The sequence below is a fragment of the Eleutherodactylus coqui genome, chromosome 12, assembly GCF_035609145.1.
Source record: "Eleutherodactylus coqui strain aEleCoq1 chromosome 12, aEleCoq1.hap1, whole genome shotgun sequence".
In the NCBI taxonomy this organism is placed as follows: domain Eukaryota; kingdom Metazoa; phylum Chordata; class Amphibia; order Anura; family Eleutherodactylidae; genus Eleutherodactylus; species Eleutherodactylus coqui.
The window spans coordinates 92,986,164-93,010,318 of record NC_089848.1 but is presented as its reverse complement, the minus strand read 5'-3'; the positions used below and the strand labels follow the sequence as shown (position 1 = coordinate 93,010,318).

Genomic DNA, 24,155 nt, shown 5'->3' with positions numbered 1-24,155 from the left:
GTGGAGGCTCCTTGCAAGTTTGGGGCTGCATTTCGGCAAATGACGTTGGGGATTTCTTCAGGATTAACGGTGTTCTCAATGATGAGAAATACAGGCAGATACTTACCCATCATGCAATAGCATCAGGGAGGCGTCTGATTGGCTCAAAATTTATTCTGCAACAGAACAACTCCTCCAAACATGCAGCCAATGTCATGAAGAACTATCTTCAGTGTAAAGAAGAACAAGGAGTCCTGGAAGCGATGATATGGCCCCCTAACTAAGAGTTCTCCAAGAGGTTGGAAACAATCTCCCTGACGAGTTCCTTCAAACAGTGTGTGCAAGTGTACCTAGAAGAACTGATGCCATTTTGAAGGCAAAAGGGTGATCACACCAAATTGTGAGGCCATTTAGATTTTTCTTTTGTTTGTTCAGTTTGCATTTGGGAAAGCATTCTTACTTTGCAGCATTTTCCCACGCCTGCCTAAAACTTCTGCACAGTACTGTAAGTGCAATCCAAGACATCAGTACAGTAGAATTCCTGTAGTCTGGCTTGTAATAAACCGGTTGTCCAGTTGGAATAGTAGATCGGCAGAGGTCCACTTCCAAGAAGCCATTTATCACCTTAGGCGTCTGCGCTGTCTACAAGAGAGCGTGCACAGGGGTGAGAGGTCAGCGATCAGACTGTACACTGCTGCCCCTGGACCTGCACGCTGGGCGAGTGTGTTCCCAGAGTCTGTGCTGCGTATAGTATGTGCAGGAACGCAGACACCAGGGGAGGAGCAAGGAGCTTCTGCTAGTCTTGACTGGAACGTCACAGCGATTGATGGCTGGGTTGCTGCCTGGCCTGAGGTGTTCACGCCAGGTAATGATTTTATACCATTAATATGGTCGGTAAAAAGTAAATACAGGCATCGGCCCTTAGAGTAAATTATTATTGACTGAGCCAGTGGCTCACCCACCAGATGACAACCCCATAAAAAAAAAAAAAAGTCAGCTCACTAGAGGTCCAGCTACTCCAGTGATCCCAAAACTGGTGCATCTAGAATGGCTATGCAGATACTCACCCACAACATTATTGATTTCTATGGGATGGAGGAAAATAGTCCAGAGCATTGATCAACACCTATCCCATACAAGTGAATGGAGCACCAGTTGAACATGTGCACTGCTATTCTCTTGATATGGGGCATTTGGGTGCACTGGTCGCAAAAGCACTGGGGGTCCAAGTGGTTGGAACCCCAGCGATCAGATATTTATGCCCTACCGTGTGGATAGGGAGGGGTTAAATATCTTTCATGGGAAGACCCATTTAACTCAAATTTTATTTCTCCCTTCAAGTCTTCCTAACAAATGTCTTCTCACAATATTTCCAAAACAAGACATCTTCCATTCGGTCAACCCTCCGAAAGGCAGAGCGTAACGTACAATGTTGCCAAGCAGCGGTCAGTGAATGTGTTGGGTTGAGGATGATCAGAGAGGTTAACTACTTATGTCCTGAACTAGTAAACCCTTATGAAAGTTGTGTTCCTGCAAACTATTTCATGCGCCCGCACTGGGATCACTCCCGCACTCCTCGTCCTGAGCGACTAAGAAATTGTTGGCATTCAGACTGCATCATCAAGACCCACAAATAGGCTGTAACTGTGGGGAATGTGCGTCCATGGGAATGTATTTCCAGCCGCTCTCCCGCTGCTGTTTGTGGATTACTGACAGGATATGAGAAGATGAAGTTACAATGTAAGCACTGTAGGCCTGGATGTGTGATGTAATGCATCCGCTGAAGTGTGAGCAAACTAATCTGTGACACTTTAAAAAGGGGGCGTATATGCGAGGGTATCACATCAGACTACTTTTAGGACTTTTAAAACTTGTTTAGAACCCCTCCACAACTAGTTAATACACTTCATCACTTTTGGAAAGCATCTGTTATAGCTTCTAATTGTCACTTCACTAAATAGACTGGCTCGGCTTCAATCCATCTAGCAGCCCACTTATGCTCTTTCCTAATGGCCTGCAACTCACATCCCCCATTATTACATCCTCTCACTCTTGTCCACAAGACTTCTCCCGTGCTGCACCTATTTAGTGGAACTTGCTGACCTGCAGCATTAGACTTGTTGTTCCTGACCTTCCCGATTTTAAGTGTTACATAACTATAATCCATGGCGCATACACAACCTGCACTGGTCACAGATATTTTTTCTCCATCCTGTCCTCAAATAGTCCATTATAGATTATATATACACACTATCTACTTTATATCCATTTTGGCTCAAGTAGCAGCTGGTGAGGGGTTTATTAGCTGTATATTCGCCATACTGACACAAAGTGCGGGTCTCCTGGACAATATTATCACAGTGTACCTATTTTGTCTCTCCTCTCATTATTTAGATTGCAGGCTCTTAGGGACAGGGCCTCACTCCCGTAGAGTGTCAGGTCTTATGCGCAGGGACCTCTTTTTGCGTTTTCCTTGTTTGTCCATTTGTTTCAGTTACTCATGTTTTCTTGTTAATTACAGTACTGTGCAAAAATTTTAGGCTGGTGTGGAAAAAATGTTGCAAAGTGAGGGCGGCTTTGGACGACCGTATATCGTCTGCGTTTTCACGCCGAGCAGGGGGCGGAGGATGGAAGAGCCAGGAGCAGGAACTGAGCTCCCGCCCCCTCTCTGCCCCTTGCCACTATTTGCAATAGGAGGGGGCTAGATGGGGGCGGAGCCAAGTCCCGGAGCTTAGTTCCGCCCCCGTCCCACCCTTCGTATTGCAAATAGTGACAAGGGGCGGGAGCTCAGTTCCTGCTCCTGGCTCTTCTATCCTCCACCCCCTGCAGCCAAGGACACCGTATATTGGCGTGAAAACCCAGCTGATATAAGGTCGTCTGAATAAGCCCTAAAGGCCCATTTAGACAACGATTATCGCTTAAAATTCGCTATAAAGCCATCTTTTGAGCGATAATCGTTGTGTCTAAATGTGTCTATCTTTCAGTTTTCTACTGAACGACAGTCTTCAGTACTGCTTGAAAACCATTGTTCAGCAGAACAGCTGATAAGCAGGACCACACTGTGTTCTGCCCAGGGAGAGCTGATTAGAGCTGATAACATTGTATCAGCTGTTCTCAGCTGTCAGCCCAGCCAGCAGATCAAGGCGAAAGTAATTAGGGAACAGCGGGAGGTGTGTATCCTGATTAGGCATTAGCGGCAAGTTGTAGGTTATGCAAAATGATCGCTCAAAAGCCATCTTTTGAGCGATCATCTTTGCAGTGTTAATGCACCCTAAGAATGCTTTCAAAATAGAAGCAGTAATAGTTTATTTCTGTCAATTGCCAAAATGCAAAGTGAACGAACAAAAGAGAGAAATCTACTGTATTTTTCGGACTATAAGACACACCCAATTTTATTAAACACTAACTCACCACATACAAGTGTAGTAATACATGACCCCTTCTAGCTGCTTCCTGCTTACATGGTTATGACATCATCTATGGTCCTGCTGCTACTGCAAGACCTTTGATCTCTGCTCTTGTCTGTCCCTTGTGTACAAAAGGAGAACCTGCACCCCAGCAGAGATATGGGTGATCTCTAGAGTTCTCTGCACTGATCAGGCAGGGAGAGGGAGGACTGTGCAGCCGCGGTATGCATGCTAGCAGAATTCTCACAATGACTGGGCAGTGCCGGATTATTAGGGCAGTGGTCAGGGGTCTCTGGATCTATGAAACCCCCCTGTCTTTGAACAATTAGGCACAAACGCTTTTCAGCAAGATTTGGTGTGGCTGCCCTTTGCCTTCACAGCAGCATCAAACTGCCTTCTGTTACAGCCAAATATTTCATTGTGACTCATCAGTCCAGAGCGCCTGCTGCCATTTTTCTGCACCCCAGTTCTTATGTTTTCATGCACAGTTGAGTTGCTTGCCCTTGTTTCTGCATAGATGGTAAGGCTTTTTGACCACAATTCTTCCATGAAGGCCACTTCTGGCCAGACTTCTCCGAGCAGTTGGAGGGTGTACCTGGGTCCCACGGGTCACTGTCAGTTGTGAGCTGACGGCGCTGCAGGTTATCTTCTGATTTTGAAGTGAAGTAAGTTTCCTTGGCCGACCACTGCGTTTACAGTCTTCAACGTTGCCCATTTCTTTGTGCTTTGGCAAAAGAGCTTGAATAGCACATCTGGAAACTCCAGTCCTCTTTGAAATATTTGCCTAAGAGCCCTTGCTGATGCAAAATAACTACCTTGTGTTGCTGTGCTCATTCTTGCCATGGTGTATGTCCTGTGATGTGAAACTGTATTCCACAACCTCCCCTTTGTAGCAGAGTTTTCCTCACTGACTTTTAAGCCTCCTACACATCTGCTTCTGTTTCAGTTGATGACTATTTCAACATGAAAATAATGATCATTATCACCAGTTTGGTATAATTGGTTAATCAAACACCCAACTATAACCTTACAAAATCCCCTCACTGTGTTTAAGTGTATCTAGAAGAATTCATGTGGCTTTAAAAGACAAAGGGCGGTCACAGCAAATATTGATTTGATTTAGATTTCTGTTCATTCTCTTTGCATTTTAATTGACAAAAATAAACTATTAACACTTCTATTTTTAAAATAATTTTTACTTTGCAGCATTTTTTTCACACCTGCCTAAAACTTTTGTACAGTACTGTAACATTCCCAATTGTAAAACGCTGTAGAATAGGTGAATGCCACATAAATATAGATTATTAGTAAAACCGATGTTACTCCACAATGTCGTCTCTTGGGAGTGTTCCGTTAATTGACATCTCCTGCTTTACCATAATCTATTGTTATAGAAGCTATGTGTGAACAAGTCTAAGGGCTCATGCCCACAACAGTGACGGACTCAGTTTGCGGAATATCGTAGCGGAGTCTGTCACAGCGTCCCCCCCTCCCCCCAAAGACCCCATACCCACCTCCTGGATCCGCTGTGCGTGTCCTGCCTGACGCGCTGATGCGCATACACAGTACAGCGCATGACGCGGCCGGCGGTGGGCAGGGTTGCATATTCGGGCGATACTTCCGCTGTACTGACAGTTGAAGTATAGCGTGACAGCCAACTTCCATTTACTACAATGGAAGCCGGCTGCGGCAAATAGGACATGCCGCGGTTTATTTCCCGCTGCGGAATTCCGCAGCATGGACATTCAGCTATTAGGTTCAATAGAACCGAATAGCTGCGGTGTAACGCTGCAGATTTCTGTCGCGTGTAACGTGATGGAAATCCGGCCGTGGGCATTAGCCCTAAGAGCATCATTTATGACTGAATAGGTCTATGGCGTGGAGCTTGAGGTCTTCTTCAGATGGGGCTTTGACCAATCCCTTTCACTACTGCTCAGTAATGAATGAGATATCAATGTGGGTCAGTCGTTATCATGTTAAGGAAATTTGAAAATTATGATTATGGCGGCTAAACAGGGCCAATCCCATTCAAAGGGGAATCAAGCCAAAACGAACTTGTGATAGGCCATAGATACAAGGGAGAAGAGGACATTGGTGAAGATGGACATCAAACAACAATTGAAGGGCTATATAGAGAGATCAAGCCTCTGTGTCTGCAATGTCCGAATAGTCTCATCTACAGGAAAGCAAATGGCAATTACTCAATGTATCACTATAAGTATTATACACAAATTTCAATACCTCATCGATGGTGTTCTCATCCTTCTTCAAAGCTGTAAGTAAAAAGAGAAGAACATGTTAGAGACAAAACTAAGAAACCCAGATGCTTCTAGAGATTCAATCAGAAACTCCAAGAATATGAAATAGAAGCTGCAGATACTCACCCATTGTGGCACATGGAGATCATAAAGGGGTTCCTTGTTAACTACCTCCATACCACTACTAAGCAAAGCTGTATACAGATCCCATCTCCATGTGAATACAAAGGATTGCAGGGCAATCACTGAACTCAGTGTACTTAAGGTACCTTTACATGGGATGACTATTGTCTGAGTAATGGCTGAGTAAGCAAACAATAGTCTTTCAGTGTAATCACAGCCACCAACTAAGCGATAAGTGGCCAGTCGCTTTGTTTCAGTTTCCAAAAAAAAGTTACTGCTTGATCAAAAGTGGTCTGGTGTGAAGTCACAGTCGTTCATATTTGAACAACTTTACATGGAGATCCCTTTATGAACAATATCCCAGCAAACTACTAAAGAACAATAAGTACTCCATATAAAAGCAGATGAATGACTGTCGTTAAGGCCCATTTAAGCGCTGCGGAATAAGTTGGCGCTATACAAATAAAGATTATTATTTACACGTAATGATTATATCGCTCAAAATTCATTCAAAGTCCGAAAATGAGCGACAATCGTTACATGTAAACGCATGCATAGTGCACTTTTCACTTGAACGATGATTTTAAGGCGAACTTAAAGTATCTCTCACTAGGAGGCGGCAGATAACATTGTAACCTGCCAGCAGCCGCGAAGAGAATAATGCAGCTGTTTGCACAGCTTGGCGTAAGATTAATCACATGCTAGGCTCTGCAAACAACCCCTGGAGGCCCTTTTACATGCACATGATGATAAAGTGTTAATGGCCATGAACACTTTCTGCAAATAGATCGCAAAATCTTTCAATCTTTCAGTTGTTTGAAAGATTATTTTAGTGTGTAAATGGGCCTTTGGTCACTCAGAAAAGTCATTGAAACGTACAATCTGAATAATAGTTGTTGCCTAAAAAGGTACCTTTAGTAAATAGAAGATCTACCCAATAAGGGGACATCCCTATACCTTCATCTTCTTGGCCACTGCTGCACTCACGGTCCTGCAATTGGCCACATCAGGGCCACGTGTGTGGTAAGGTACAGAAGTAAAGAGGCCCATGAAATTGAGAAGCGATAAGTAAATGGAGGGTCTAGGGTCTGAATTTTGGGGTCTGTCCGGCAGTGAATATTAGGCACATATAGCAACATAGGATCTCAAAATTATGTCACGCATGTACACACACAGCACTCAGAGGTGCATTTAAAAAGTTTGCTATAGGACAGCAACTTCGAGTTACAACCTTGGTATACATAGATGGACAGAGGAGCTACACTCCAATGAGGCTGTGACAGTAATAATACGGTAGCTATTAGATATGATAGATACCATGCTACCACAACTAATAAGCAACACACCCGCTGTCTTAGGGGTCATATATATATATATATATATATATATATATATATATATATATATATATATACTCCCTATATTCAAAACACCTCCCTGCATCTCAAAAATAGCTCCAGAATCCGGCTACTCTTAGGCCAGTCTCACATGGGCAAATTTGAATAATGGAATCCGCGGATGGCATCTGCATGGTGGATCCACAGCAAGCGGCATGCATTGAAGTTATGCAAAAAATTGCTTTTTCCTTCACATTAGCGGAAACAAATTGGGATTTCCGTGAGCGAAGGAAAAAAATCACAGCATTCTCTATTTTGCTGTGGACTCTGTGCCGACAGCCTCCATTGAAGTCAATGGACGTTGTCTGATCCGCAGCCCATCCGCAATGGGCCGGATAGGCCGCGGGTACCCGAGTCACTACCTAGCGACTCTGTACTTCGCATGTATCCGAGTATCCATGGTCATTCGCAGTACAAGAAAAGAAGCTACGTGAGGGTCGCCAACTGAGGTTACAGCCGAATTCCACTGCGGGTTCCCCGAATCTGCCGAATCTGACTCGTCCGTGCGAGACCTGCCATACTGTTGCCCTGATCCATTTTCAACTCTCTACTAATCTGTCTTCCCCTCACTAAACTCTCCCTTCTCCAACCTACCCTGAATACAGCAGCTAGGCCAATCTTTTTGTCCCACTGCTCCACCGAAGCCTCCACCCTGCCAGTCACTGCACTGGCTGTCCATCCATGGTATCACTTAACTCATCGCTCTCATCCATAAAGCTCTCCACAGAGCTGCACCGTCCTATATCTCCTGCCTCATTTCTTTCCACCACCCTGGGCTCTCTATTCTACTAATGATCTTCGACTAAAGGCCCTTTTACACGGAATGTTATTATTAAAAAAAAAATCGTTCAAATGAGCGAAAGTGAATCATAATCGTTCAGTTCAAATGTAGCCAGCAATCGAATGACAAACGATAAATCATTCACTTTTCGTTCTTTTTATGCAGACTTCAGATAGTTGCTCTTCTCCGAACAGCTGCCTGCTCACAGAGATCTCCAGTGCGCTCCTCCTCCATTCACTGAAGGACTATTACTCCATGTATGAAAGCGTAGGAGCAATAGGACGACTGTTGGGCGCAGTTTTCCCACGTAAAATACCCCAAACTCCTCTGTAATTCTCTCAGTTCCATCTCCAAGAATCTTCCCATGCTGCACCAGTTCTTTAGAATGCGCTACCCCAGACAATCAGATTAATTCGAAACACTAACAGTTTTAAACGGACCTTAAAAACACCTCTTTTTAGGGAACTTTACCATATTCCCTAATCCAAGGGCTATTGGAGACAATCCGATATATCGTTTCACTAGATCGTTCGTTTGTGCAGCCTGTTTATAAGGCAGATACATTGTTGGCTCGTTGAAACGAGAAATCATTCAGTCATTCACATTCACTGTATAAGTGACAGAGAGGGCCTGAACAAGTGCTGTTTAAACTGAACGATAAGTGAATGAGCCAACAATGATTTTTATGCATTGAATAAGCGAAAAGCGAACGATTATGGTCCGGTCGTTGGCTCGTGTTTAGACTGAACAGTTGTTCACTTTCGCTCATTTGATATCGTTCTGTCTAAAAGCACCTTACTCTTCTGTTTACCCCTCTTCTACATTCTCGCTCAGAACCCGACCCCTTCATCCCACTGTACCTCCCACACCCTATTGCATTTCGCATACTGTATATACATATATACATACTGACTGACGACCAGCTCATACAGTTTACTGCATACTACCCCTTGTAGAAAGCACTTGTTGCAGCAGTGCTGCGATCGCTGTTGGGTTGATGGAGTCCGGTGCGGGTGTTAAACATCTTCTAGCTTTGTAGGGGTGATACAATGCGTTCACATCTGTGGGTGATTAGCTGGCTATTTAGCTGGGATGGATGGGAAGCTAAGGTGCTTTTAATTGTCATTTGCTCACTGTCTGAGCTGACAGTTAGTGGCTCCCGTGGACAGCGTGGTATCCACTGTTCCTTACTCCGGACGGCTCTGTGTGCTGCGGCTTATTCTACTAAAGCTAAATGTTGTGTTTTATTTTGTTTTGTCCTTTATCAGTTTGGCCAAGTAGGGTTACCTAGGTCCCAGGAATGAGTGCAGGCCCACATCTATCGACGCGATCAGTCTGTTAGGCAGGGCCCTCTCCCTCGTTTGTTACGTATTTAGGGAAAGACTTCCCATTTATTATTTGTTGGTTTGTTTTGGCCACCGCACTGTGAGCAATTATTGTGCACGTCTGTGGGTGCTGGTCCAGCATGTCCTTTGCAGATGTAACAGCACTTTTACCTCCTGCGTCATCCCCATTTCCTCCTAGATTGTAAGCACTTGTGAGCAAGACTCCTATTACTCAAACTGTATGTATAAGAGGTTTCATTTTATCTGTATACGTCCCCTGTAATTTGTAAAGTGCTGCGGAAAACGTTGCCGCTATATCAAATTATCACGCTCCAGACTTGACGATTGAAAATGATGATGATGAAAGAATCAGCACATCACATGACATAATGCAGACTATTTGATGGATGCATTAGTGTTGCAGAAAGCGGCTGCGATAGTCCTGACACTGATGCAGTTGGGTCACATGACCTGACTGCGGGAGATTTTTTCGAAGTGTATTTGTACGATGAACCAGCCCTGACCATTACGGGGCTATGGATGGCTTTTAAAGTGTACCGATCAATATCTGCATTAACTTTCAATTAAGGATGTTGGAGTTTACTGCTTAGTGTGTTGGATGAATAAATGATACATTGCACATTACTCTGGACAAGTTGAGCACTGAAAACACACCGCGTTTACTCGGTTACCGTACGCTGCGTGTTTATTTATTCAGAAGAATGTGGACCCGATTTCTAAGATGTATTTATTTTCCACTCATCGGGGGCTATAAAAAGTCAGGTGAACTAATGGAAATCCTTATAGTGCACCATTCCGAAATATTAAATATTAAAGAGCATTTCCCTTTAAGCCCATAAAATAGTTGTTTTCTTTCAAGTTATTAAATATTCCATCCTGTCCTTTCGCACAATAGATTATGGGAAAGCTGAGTGACATACTCAGAAATGACTAGAGGGGGCACCACCGGCGCCTCATGGAGTTATCACCCCTAAACCTACCATTGAAGTTGAAACCTAGGAAATGAGGACTGCATTGGACTCCGCTCCATCCCCTACTTTATTGATCTCTGTATACTCTATCATTGTATTAGTTGGGCAGTATATGGCGAGAGGGATGTCCATGGAAAGTAATGTACAGGGCACCATGAAACCTAAAGACAACCCTGGATTTATTGTTCAGGACTAGAAATGAGCAAACTGGACATGTAGAACCCAAATTCAGGTCGAACTTTACTAAAGGTTCGGTTCAGCGAAAACAAGAACCTCAGGCGATTCGTTTCTGCCGAACTAGAAGTTCATAAAAACTCCTAAATTGAAGACAGTCTAAAAACATGGTGGTGGTGATGGTCCTTCAATGGAAATATCAGTGGTTAGTACTGTTGCCTTGTAGTGTTAGGGCCGCAGGTTCGAATTTGACCAAAGACAGCATCTGCATGGACTTTGTAAAACTCCATAGATGTGGTCTATGGTGAGATTTGAACCTAGGACTCCAATTGTCAGGCAACAGCCAGCAAGCTTCTGCTTCTTTCTTCCTCCTTCACTTTCTTCTTCTACTCCTGAAGAGGAGGGAGAAACATAGTGAATGACTGGAGGACACTGTTGTCTTGCAGTGCTGGACTCCAAGGACAGCATCTGTATGAAGTTTGTATTTCTTCTTGTTCTCCTCCTCGCCCGAAGTAGGAAGAAGAAAAGAGAAGGAAGGGAGAAGCAGCAGCATGGTGGCTCAGTGGTTGGCACTGTTGCCTTGGAGCACTGGCTTCTTAGGTTCAAATCTGACCTAGGACAGCATCTACATTTAGCATTTTATAAAGTCCATGCAGATGTGGCACAGATTAGTACCTAGGACCCCAGCACTGCAAGGCAACAGTACTAACTACTGATCTACATCCGCTGAAGGACCACCACTACTGTTCAGAGCACTTAGAGGTTTTTAGGAACTTCCGGTTTAGTTTGAACTAATTGAGACCAATCCGTTCTTGACAAAATTCAGCAAACCAACTTTTGAGAAGTTCGCTCATCTCTACTCAGGACTACAGGAAAGTTAGGTGACAACCCAAGTGGGAACTATGATATCCAGCTTTCCCAGAAGATATATGTAAACCAGGACTCAATTCTAATATTTACTAGGATTTTTTGTGCTTTTAAACATTTTACTTTTTCAAACTCAAGCCCAAGATCCAGAGTAGACATCCAATTACCTTTAGCTCTACTTAAATCGTATTTTCAACGTTCTACTTTATTTTACTGTTTATATTACGGTATGTATAGATTTAATGCAATTTAAGAAAAACACACACACACCTAACTCTAAATGCATTGTACTTGTCTGGGTTACAGCCTGTATTCTCCAGAGCTGCATTCACAATTTTGCTCTTTGCTACTGGAAACAGTCAACAAGCTTGTTGTCAGACACACCCCTAACAGTAACAATACATTGGAAACAGTTTTTATTTCCTGCATGAGATTTTTATATGTTGTTCAGCATGAAGACAAAACTTCCTAAAATGCGAAGCTCTGTGTAGAAACTGAACTGGTAGTGAATGTTGGGAAATTTCAGCTCCAAGCCTGCAGAATTATGAATGCAGCTTTGATCAACAGCTATTAAGGATACTCGCTAAGGCACTACTCGTCCGAGTAATGTGCCTTAGACGAGTATCTCCCTGCTCGTCCTTAAAGATTCAGGGACCGCTGCGGCTGACAGGCGAGTCGTGGCGGGGAGCAGGGGAGAGCGGGCGGGAGAGAGGGAGAGAGAGATCTCCCCTCCATTCCTCCCCGCTCTCCCCCGCCCAGTGGCGGCCCCCGAATCTTTAAGGACGAGCAGGGAGATACTCGTCTAAGGCACATTACTCGGACGAGTAGTGCCTTAGCGAGTATACTCGCTCATCCTTAACAGCTATGTCTCCCAAGCTCCCTCCCAATGAGTGTGCATGTATTCTCAATAGAGAGAGAGGAATAAGGGTAATTGCTCACGTGCAAACACGAACCCTGACAGGGTACTGAGTAGAGATGAGCGAACCTACTCGTTTCGAGTAATTACTTGATCGAGCACCACGATTTTCGAGTACTTCAGTACTCGGGTGAAAAGATTCGGGGGGGGGGGGAGCAGCGGGGAACAGGGGGGAGCCCTTTCTCTCTCCCTCTCCCCCCCCCCCCCCACTCCCCGCTGCAACCCCCCACTCACCCACGGCGCCCCCCGAATCTTTTCGCCCGAGTACGGAAGTACTCGAAAATCGCGGTACTCGGGCAAAAAAGGGGCATGGCCGAGTAGGCTCGCTCATCTCTAGTACTGAGCGAGACATTTTCTCATTAGTGGTTTCAGTTCACTAGTTAGAGTTTCACTATGGGGCCCCTATAATTTCTGTGTATGACCTTTTTTTAGACAGAACCCCCAAAAAATATGACATGTGTGCATGGATCCTCAATGTAATGTCCATCCCCAGTAATCTGAAATACTGAATTTTGGCGTAGCCCCAAAAACATCTGCAAGAGAGTTTAGAAATATGAAAAAAAGTCTATGGAATTAGTAACGTCAACAATGGGTTTAATAAATGTTCCCCAGAGAAGCCAGACCTCCACATAGTCCTTCTAAACATAGCGTCGTGTAGCCGTCACATCCCGGGCCCAGGAATACTATTTATAACAGCAGAGATTTATACACAAGAGCATCACTCACACCCGGACCGCTAAGATATTACTTCCATTAACGGTTCTAGAATACTTGCACTGCATAATCCCCGTGATGGCACAAATAGGAAGATATATCTGGTTTCCTGTGTTCAGTATTGATCACACTAGTATAAAACCAGTATAAACCCTGCATACATCCATCTAAAAGGGATAGGAAAAGTATGAAAAATATATATTAACGTGCCAAAAAGTTATGGGGCAGTAACGAATATTGTATAGGACCCCCTCTAGCTTGAAAAAAGTGCCTCGACTCAGTGTGACATTGATTCCACAACTGGATGGAAGATGTCTGCAGTGATGCTGAGCCATGCCATCTGGATAGCCACCCACAGCTCCATGGCATTTATAGGTGGAGGATCTCGGGTGCGGATGGACCTCTCCACCACATGCTATAATGGTTCATGTCAGGTGAATGTGCAGCCACACTATTCATAGGAACTCTTCAGAATGAGCCTCCAACCAATTCTGGACAACTTGGGCCTGAAGGTATGGTGCATTATCCCATTATTGTGGGTATATGAAGTCCATGAAGCAAATGGTCATCAAGCAGTGAAACGAAGTAAGCAATGGACAATGATGTATTTAGGTGGACCAGTATACCCAACCCATGAGAACACACCCCACGCCAATATGGAACCACCAGCAGCCTGCACAGTGTTTTGTTGATGACTTGGGTCCATGACCTCATGGGACTGGGGGACACATGGACACACGGACACACACACACACGAAACAATTAGTACTGTGACTCATCAGAGCATGCCACGTTGCCAGTCCGCTAGAGGCCAGTTAGCAACCTCGCGAGCCTAGATGAGGTGTTGTGTCCGATGTCGTGGTGTTGGCAGAGGCCCTCTGTTGTGTCTTCTGCTCCCATATCCCATGGAAGATAACCCTGCAGCACCCAGGGTGGAATATGCGTGTGGGGCCTCCAGCATTGAAAATACATGATTGTTGCCGAAGCGGCTTGTCCATTTGCACAGACAATTCTAGCCAGATACCGGTAGTCGTCATCATTTAGCTCCTATAGGTGGCCACGGAGCTGTCCACTGTGGGTGGTAAGGACAAATTCCCAGTATGCATATGACATGTGGATCAAGGAATGTTAGATATCCGCAGAACATTGGAAATGGAATACCCACTATCATGCCTCGTTCAACACCAATTCATGTCTCCTTGCAATTAGAACGCTGGCCAGTGTTCAAGCTCACTCACAAGATAACACCTCATGACTTATACAGGTGTGGGTGTTCCTAAGCAGTTAGCTGAGGTAACGCCACTTCATAATCAATTTATATACCGCTATCTCGTGACTTTTGGCAGATCAGTGTACTATATACAGCCACCAAAAAAACATTATGACACCATTTTCACAGAGGAGGGTGGAGGTTGTGGTGCTTGCTGTTTTATTTGCTCCACATCTGCTCCTACAGTGAATACACAAAGCTAAGTGGACATTTAAGAGGTTTACAAATTTAGGAGTTAGATGATTATCTCATTCCAAAAAGAAGGCCATTACCATTGCATTGCCCCATGCCATTTGTTACTATAAGAGGAACCATTCTTCGAATGCTTCTCCGCAGGTTTTGGAACAGGTCACTTTCAGGTAGAAATAATGTGCGGAGTCATTTCTTTACATACGGTACCTTTATAGTAATCCAGGTTTGTGAGCGGAAAGTGAACCAACCTTTCATTTCAAAACGAGGGCCAGCACTGCCACGGGAGATGAAAGACCAGAGGTCACTCGTAACCCCAGTACCATTATGGAGGACAGGTGAATGAGGGAGCTTCTGGGAATTCAGAATTGTATCTTCATACTCACAAAGAGAACAAACTTCTTTGTTCGGACCGCTACAGTCCCTAAACTCTAGAAGAGGTTATTGTTGCTGGAAGGGGGTAGAAATACAACTCTGCACATTTTCGTCCACTTGTAATATGATGTTCTCCTACAGTAAGTACACCCTGAAGTATTCGGCAGGAAGAGGAAGATTAAGATAAGGAGGCACCCGGCATGTACTGAAATAGCACACAGGTAACGAGTTTGAGGTCAATCCGGGACAGAAGCAAAACTTTATTATCTGCACTCATAAACTCAGCACTGTAGGATTTATGGGACTCATCTTTGTGTGTGGCTCAAGGGTCCTCACTGTATCTTTCCAAAGTAACGACCCTGACAAATAAGCCCCTACAGTGGAAACAAAGCTCCCAAGACACCCAACATGTAGAGGGAGCGGAAACACACAGCAATTACAAGTGGGATGCAATTCAAGACAATAGCTGCGCCATCAAAAGGTCAAAAGCAAATACTTACAGAATAGATTAAAAAAAAAAAATCATGGAAATAGCTAAAAGGGATGTAAAGATCTGGAAAAAGAAATAACCCCCCCCCCCCCCCCCCCCAAAACCCTAATGAATATTAACCCTTTAATGACCAGTGCTTTTTTTTTTGTAGAGATTTTATGAAGAGCCGTAACTATTTTATTTCTTATGCTATCAAAATAATTTCCACTGCATTCTTTCTAAGACACGACAGCTATTTTTTTATAATATAGATTTTTGCTCTTTTTTTTTTTTTTTTTTAGAGTTTAAGTAGAATATAATATATAATAACTGTGAATTTTCACAATTTAATTTGTCAGAATGGGTTCCCCATTTTGTTTCTTGGCTCATCTCGAAATAGTTAGGCCGGTCTCATACGAACGATTCAGATTCCGCGTGCCGAAGCTCGCAATGGCCGGCGACCCTGCCTACCTTCTTCTCCTGTACTGCCGCTGACCGATGACACTCACTGGTCGGTCATGCGCAGTAGAGATTTTTTTTTCAAATATCTGTATTTCCCGCCCCATTGTTATGTCAATTGCGGAGGAGCTGCGGGTCGGACGGCCTCCATTGTCTTCAATAGAGGCTGTCTGTGCGGAGTCCGCAGCAAAAATAGAGCATGCTACAATTTTTCCTCCACCTGCAGAAATTGCGATTAGTCTCCGCGATTGTAAAGAAAAAAGCAAAAGTACATGCCTTTCAATGCATGCCGTTCGCTGCGGATCTTCCATGCGGACGCGGATTCCGTAATAGAAATCCAGACGTGTGAGACCGACCTTAGACTGCGTGGTAAGTTCAGTTTTCTTCCTCCATTTAGGGAGCAGGAAAGGGGAATCCCCTGGCCAAACAGATCAGTCTTATGACGAAACCAAACAGCGCCCAACTGACACCATTGACCATAATGGGGTCCAATCGGTTTCTACTCAATTGCCCGGCATTCTACCAAATGTAAAAAGGGCTCCATAGACCAGGTGAATATTTTAAGTTTTATTCAGATGACAGTATGGACAGCGCATGGACACCCGCCGACATGATGTCTAACCTGCATGGACAATGCATATTGTGTGTCCTATTCTTGTCCATGATACGATAGGACATATGCCCCCTGCACACGAGTGGAAATTCCACGGCGGGATTTCCCGCAGAATTTCCGCCTGTGCCTGCTGCCATAGGACTGCATGCATGCCTGCAATCCTATGCACAGAGCCGCGATTTGTCCGTGCGAAAACAAATGCGGAAAACAAATTGCGGCATGTTTTATTTCTGTGCGAGTCTCGCACGCTAACTGGACAGAACGCTAACTGAGAATACGCCTGTATGAATAAGCCTTAAGAATATGTACATCTGTAAGCACAGGCACTTATTAGGGATAGCCTGTTAGGGTAAATCAGTGGTATCTAGAGCTGAGCGAGCATTGTCCTTAGCGAGTATCTCCCCGCTCGGCAGAGAAGGTTCGGCTGCCGCCACGGGTGACAGGTGAGTTGTGGCAGTCAGCAGGGGGGAGCGCGGGGGGCTTAGATCTCCCCTCCGTTCCTCCCCGCTCGCCGCTGGCAGCCAAATCTTTGCTCCCGAGTGGGCAGGTACTCGCTAAGGGCAATGCTCGCTTGAGCAATTGCCCTTAGCGAGTATACTCGCTCATCTCTAGTGGTATCATAAAAGGCAGCTCTGGGGACTTGTGTGGATCATGTGGAGAGTGCTGGAAATCACTGCTAGAAGAAGGTCTGGTCGTGGCACTGAAAGGGTTAACTGGTAAGTATGACCCCCAGGGACAGAACTGTAAAATGTTGGAAATTACAGCCACAATAATCTGCACAAAAACCTCCAACTACAAAAGTTACAGATACTGGAAAAAAGTCAAATTTCTTACATAGCACGAGAGCATCAGCATACCATACATGTAGTAATGCTCTGCTCTGTAAGGGTACTAGAGTTGTGTGGAGTCTGCTCTGCAATGTCAAGATATATCTGTTCCCCCTCTCCTCCTACAATATATGTATAAAGGTTTCCATCATGTCCCGTCCCCCCCTTTCTTCTCTCCTTCTGTAACATATATAGAGGTTTCCATCATGTCCCTCTTCTGCCTTCTCTCCTCTATGTAACATATAAAAAGGTTTCTATCATGTCCCTCCTCTCCTCCTGTAACATATATAGAGGTTTCCATCATGTCCCCCTCTCCCTTCTCTCCTTCTACTAATTATATATATATAAAGGTTTCCATCATATTCTTCCTCTCCTCATATAACATATAGAAGGGTTACCATTAGAGATGAGCGAGCACGCTCGGATAAGGCAGGTACGCGAGTGAGCATCGCTCTTCTCAAGTAACTGCATTCTTGTCTGAGCAGGCTTGGGGGTGAGGGGGGAGAGAGTGAGAGGGGTTTCTCTCCCCCTGTAGACTTTTGGCACACTAGTATAACCACGACTTGGGAGCAACTCACTTCTGACAGCACACAGACATTCATCTGTGTGCTGTCCAACATGCATGGACTATGCACACTGATGTGCATTGGCGTGTCCTATTTCTCATATGTGAAATGCACAGTAATAGGACATGCCACGAGTTTATTCACATAGACCACAGGTCCATGTGAAAACAAGCATCTGCGTGTACTGCTTCATAGGCTAAAATAGGGCCATGTGCTGAAAATATGCTTGTGCGTCACTTGCCTAATGGTCCTTTCACATGCGCCAATGTGTAAGGCCTTAAGGCTAGATGCACACTAGCATAAAAAGTCTGCTTTTCATATGTGTGCAGTTCCTAACATAATCTATATGCGGTCTGTGTCTCCGTTCTCTTACTTCAATACGTCATCCGGTTTTCATGTCAAAAAAAAAAAAAGAAAAAAATAAAAAAAACAGGTACAATTCCTTTTCTCTTCATCTCTTAAGAAAAACGGACAGCATGTGGATGACATCTGAGTGCTGCCAATTTCCCTTGTACTCCCCCCATTGACTTGAATAAACAAGTTTGTCAGCGAACTGCATCAGAATAGTACAAGTCATGAGCTTTTTCTCATAATCTATGCAAAAGAAAAAAAAATAATAAGTGCACCTAGCCACATTAAGTAATTCAGGACCCTGTGCCGTCTGAGTCTAGTAAGTTTTTTACTCGAACAGCACACAGACTTTAAAAATCGCTAGCGTGCCAGAGGTCTAATTCTGCCACTCGCCCCTTTCTAGGAACAGTCGGACCCCCAACTTCCCGATCAAACATTAATGGCCTATCCTAAAACTAAAACAAATCCCACCTTCTACACTTGCTTGTTCGCGGCTGGGTCCAGAGCAGAGGATCCCCCCTGTGACGCCAAATCTAACCGGCTAATAAGCAGGATATTGAGATCATCTAAAAAGCCCAAATGATGAGGAATTAAATCCATCTCCATGTTATAAACCACACAGCACGTTACAGTAGCCCAGGCTCTCATGTCAGAAGAGGACACCATGCCAGCATCTTGGATGCAGCAGCCTGTAGGGTTGAACATTTTGGCAGCCAGTATCTGGCACCTGATCCTCCTCACATTTTCCAAATGTAAATCGAGAGAGAAGCGGCGTCTGCATCACTCGGTTACATTTGGGCAAACTCAGTAACCGCTCCACTCAGCCTTAAAGGACCTAGAGGGTCTCCTCCTCTTCTCCTTACAAGGCTAGAATAGGCATCAAATACTTCACATTTGCATTGCTGAGAATACTGTTCTGTCTCATTGATGACACCGCTGGAATTTCCTCCCTGAATACAGTCAATTTTCCAGAGCGAGAGAGAAAAAAAAAAAGTGTCCTGGAACGGTGACAGCAGTAACTGGGCCTAGTTAGCATATGATGAAGAGCCAAGCTAAATAATGACAGAATTGTGTCCGTGCAGGGAAGGGGGCGACTGAAGAACCTGGCTAAAGGTTTTGGCGCTGATAATAAATGGCCCTGAGATCACTACGGCCCATAGGACGCAGGGCATTTTGGAATGCAGCAGCCACTTAACCTTCTCACCCCCATCTTTCCAATGCCTTTGGGGCTCTGCATTAGGTACACGAGCCATCTGTTCTGCACGCAGCTCCACTATGACCGCGCCGAAAATAATAATCAGCTATTGTTCTCACAATATAAACAAACAGCGCCTGACAACTCACATACATGAAAATGTAGCAAGTACTACGAGGGTAATAAAGCTCTAAGATCAGTCTACAGTAGCTATTGTTTCCTGCTTGCATTTCCTTGCTGTGCACTTTCGTCCTCAATTCTTGGAATGCTCCAATACATCTAAAACTATTTTTTCAAAAGTCATGATTTAAAAAGGAAAAAAAAAAACATTTTGAGTATACAATTCCTATGCAGAGCTGTGGATCTCCATGGTAACAGACTACAAACATAACCTGTATGCAGTCTGATCCTGCAGTTATACTTTTGTCCATTTGTTCTTTACTTACTTGCTTAGATACATTCATAGAACTGATCTAGAGAAAGCACATTGTAGCTAGGCTTGGCACGCCCAAAAATGGCTGATAACATGGAACAATAGAATATTCAATCATCTGCCAGAAAGCGAATATTAAAGAGGTTGTCCGGTTGGAAAAGGAGTTTAAAAATTTGATCCAAAGCAGTTAAAACAATAAAAACAGCAGTACTTATCTGTCCTCAGCCAATGCCATCTAGTGCTATAGCCCTGTGGTCCATCTAGTCTTTGTTGTGGAACAGACACGCCGTGGCTGTGGCAGTGGGGCACTGTTCTCCTGGCATATCCGCGCAGATGCCAAGAGAACAGCACCTGACCGCTGCAGCCTCTGATTGTCTGCAATGGTCACGTGGCTATAGAGGGTGCAAAAGTAAACTTGTACCGGGGCTTAGTGCCTTAGAAAATCCAAAGGGCCCCCCAGCCATACAAAAAGACACCAGTATTATACATGGTAAGGGAGGGCCCTGTTACAGATTTTGCATTAGGGCCCAGAAGCTTCAAGTTACTCCTCTGTCCATAAGTGTAGGCTTCCATCTATTCCCCACACTACAGACGAGTCTATACTATAGACTTTCAAGGATGAATCTTAGGTGCCAGCAGTCAGAGGAGGCATTTAGCCTCAGCGCTTGTGCTGCTAAAGGCTCATTCACATTTGCATGGATCCCGTTTTCCTGCCCACCACTTATGGTTTAAAGAGTCTTGGTGGCCCTTTTGGACATGGCTTAGGTAATGAGAGGCAGGGCATATAGTTAAAAAATTTGGCATGGTCCGCACAATTTCTCCCTGAAGAAATTTCCCAAAAATAGACAAAATAATACTAAACATCACTCCTAAAATTAGGGTAGATTGCACAACTGGTGCTAAGGAAAAGCAGAGTACTTCACCAAAGTTGTGCAGCATCTCATGTTGTGAATTGAAGGTTTGTGTGAACTGGTGTCCAATTAGGTCAACAACATTTTACGTCGAGTGTCCGAGTGAGAAGTAAACAAGTCCCATTCCTTCTATCATTTTGATTGCTGTTCACATAAGCAGGTGCAGAACATGTGTGTCAATGGCCCGCAGATGGATGCTGCATGGCGTAAAGGAAGAATCTCCATGGCTACAGTAAGGAAAAGCAAAATAATAATGATGTTCTCTATAAGACGAGCCTAAACAGGACGATCTTGTTGTAGTATTTAAAAAAGTAGCGTAACGGGAAAATTACAGATTGGCATTCAGACATTGCATTAGTTCAATGCAGTTCTCCCCACGCTGAGAGGAGAACAGTTGTTGGTGGGGCGCAGCTGGGAAGTAAATTTTGACAAAAAGTAATATATCTAGTGATGTCTGTTTAAGGCTAATTTCACAAGGGTGAGTGCGATGTTGGGCCATTTTTCCATGGATGTAGGGGTCCTCCGGCACAGCGGACAGCTGCACCGGAGGATCAGCGACTGTTTCCCATTTAGTTTCAATTGGAAACCTCAAATTGTACATGTGTGCACCTTGCTCGCCATGCAATGCTTTTGCCGGCCCTATTGAATATATATGACTCCGTTCAAAAGAATGGGGTTCATATCCATGTGATTTTCTCGGCTGAGAGAAAGCTGCCCAAGGTATACATTGGGAAATCTTTCTGGTATATATCTCCAATGTACACTGTAAATCCAGTGAGAATAGACCCATAAAAGGGGTATTCTACTACTGATCTATTCTACTATCTTCAGTATGGGTCATAAATAATTGATTGGAAAGTGTCCATTGCTTGGGATCACCAACGATCAGCAGAGTGTCTGGCCTGCTGCCCTGACATTGATCAGCTGATTGGTGGGGATTCTGAGCCTATTCACAGGATAGAGAATAACTCGCTGAGTGGTGAAAGTACTATTGCTGAGACCCCCACCAATCATGAGGAAATTTTGCTCCTGGGTGTCCTAAAGTTTTGTTAGCAGTGTCCACACCAGCGCACCTCTGCTCCATTGACTTCAATAGGACCGCCGAAGATAGTCGGCTTTGACTGTTCGACTATCTCCGATGCTCCCATTGAAGTGAGTGAAGAAGTGCCACATATGTGGCCACCGCTATCAAAATGTCAGCATGCGCTGGGTGGACTTTGGGGATTTGTAGAGGTTCCAGTGGTTGGATCCTCACCAATCAGCAAGTTATCCATTATCTTGTTGATAAGGTACATCTTGCTACGATTGTTCTACCCCTTTAAAAGGGGTTTTCCCACTGAAGACATTTATCCCCTATCCACAGGATATGGGATAAGAGTCTGATCTTTGGAGGTCTGACCACTTAAACCCTCAGCAATCCCAAGAACAGCACACCATGAATGCCTCACCACTTTATTCACTTCTTTGGGATAGATGGAGATAGATACGCTCTGCTACCTCCCTCTGTCCCATAGACATAAATGGAATGGCAGTGGACCATACACATTGCTGCATTCACATGGGGCATATGGGATGTGCTGTTCTAGAGATTGCTGGGGATTCCAGTGGTCAGACCCCCCAGTGATCAGCTATTTATCCACTATCCTGTGAACAGGGAATGTCTTTAGTATTAAAACCCATTTAAGGTACCCCTCGAAATTAATCTACAGTTGTTGAAAATGGGCAATTTAACCAAAATGATTGTTCACTGGGTATAATGTAACAAAGAACAACTGGTTTAATCAACCAAAAGACATACTATCATCATCTGGAAAGAAGTTGGCCATGTTTGAAGTTTCTCGTCAGGTAGTCTGACTAAAGATCTTTCGTCCATAAAAGAACTATGTTTGAAAGCGTGTGTATGGGAAGTATGAAGAACTGTAATAGCCAATGTGGACTAAAATGTGTAAGGCAAAAAGATCATTTCCCAGGTGACTTATGTTCAGCCATCAACCTAGTTCTATATAGGCTATGGAAACCTTTGAGCATAAAATATATACACGCACGCACGCACACCTTACTGAGTCCCTTTAGAAAAAAAAATGAACTTATTTGTTTTTTTTGGAATGAGTTTTCCTTTACTCATTTAGAAAGCCTCATTCTTGGTTTGCAGTATCTCCTACATTCAAGTTTCTGGCTGCGGTCGTTCTCAGCGCTAATCAGCTTGTCTCTCTCATGAATGTGCACAAGCTCATCTCCCCCTCCCCTCCCTTTTTTTCAGAGGCTGTGTAGTATAACCACGCCTACTCAATTCTACACAGCTATTTCTCCATCCTTTTTCCAAGCAACTAATGGTTTGTTCTTCCTCACTGCCGAAAAGAGCAGAAAATTCACCTAGTGAGACCTTTGCTCTCTGTCTTCCTGATCTCCTCCCTCCTCCCCCCCCCCCCATCCCTTCTATCCCCAGCCCTGTCCTATAGCCCTCTGTAATAGCTCTGTGGGAAGGTAGTGAAAGCACCATCACAACAGGGGAGTTGAAAAGAAACAACCTTTCAGTTTACGGTGACAGAATTTGCTACAATTCCAGTCCTCCAGTATCTTGGAAAACCAATACAAACATAGAGCTCAAACACAATTTTTTAATGAAAACCAATTACAAAATCTCAATTTCCAAAAACACATTGATTTAAAAAAAAAGTTCAAAAGGTTACGTAGCCTTTAAACCCATAAAAAGTGGTTAAAAATAAAAATATAATATATTGTCATATAAGGTTTCATACCTCACTGCGGACTAAAACCCATGTAAACTAATGAAATGAAAAGGAAATAAAAGATTTAAAAAAAATAGAAGCATAAATATTTAACAATATAAAAGAATTTTAAAAAAAGTAGAAAATAGTTTTTAGATTTAGTCACTGAGACAGATATGAATAATAGATCAGCTATAGCTACACGAATATCACGCAGGTGCTGTCCCATATGATGCAGAGACAGCGCCGGTGTGAGGTGTTGGCAGACTGCAGATGATTGACACTTTCTTCCCGAGGACACAGGAAATTGTGCAGCAGCTGGCGGAATTTTTTTCTAAATATTTTCTTACAACTTTCCAGCCGTATTTACCCACAGAAAGATTATATAGAACAAACAATATGAAATAAAAAGTATGTTAACTTGTATCTTTACTCTCTCATTGCCGTACTTTGGATCCTATTTTTAATTTATTTGTACTGTGTGTGTAATATATATATATATATATATATATATATATATATTTTATTTTTTTTTTTAATTTTTTTTTTTTTTTTTTTAAATATCGCGTAAGAAATACAAAATTTTAATCAAATCAGATTGAAATACAATGGAATATTAAAATAATAATGTCCAATCTGTCAATGTCGAAAGAGACAAATGAGGGGGAAACTACCAGTAGCGGGCCTCAGCTGTTACCGGCAGAACCCGATGGGACTCTAATGTCCTGTAATGGCTGGTAGTCTAGTCTTTTCTGAAATGATAGCCATGTATAGCTCTTCCTTCGGCAATTACTGTAGCAGATGTAAGAGTGAAACTCAATAGTTTACAGGTTTC

General features: G+C 43.7%; 1 protein-coding gene across 4 annotated transcripts in view; it reads right to left on the bottom strand.

Annotated features, from left to right (window-relative positions):
* The window catches only part of CDK14 (cyclin dependent kinase 14), a 509,998-nt gene that overhangs the window by 471,692 nt on the left and 14,151 nt on the right, over window positions 1-24,155 (bottom strand). For all 4 annotated transcript variants that reach the window (XM_066584666.1, XM_066584664.1, XM_066584665.1 and 1 more), the window contains exon 2: window positions 5,628-5,659. In XM_066584666.1, the coding sequence (XP_066440763.1) occupies window positions 5,628-5,659 (32 nt within the window). The remainder of the gene's footprint in view (window positions 1-5,627; window positions 5,660-24,155) is intronic.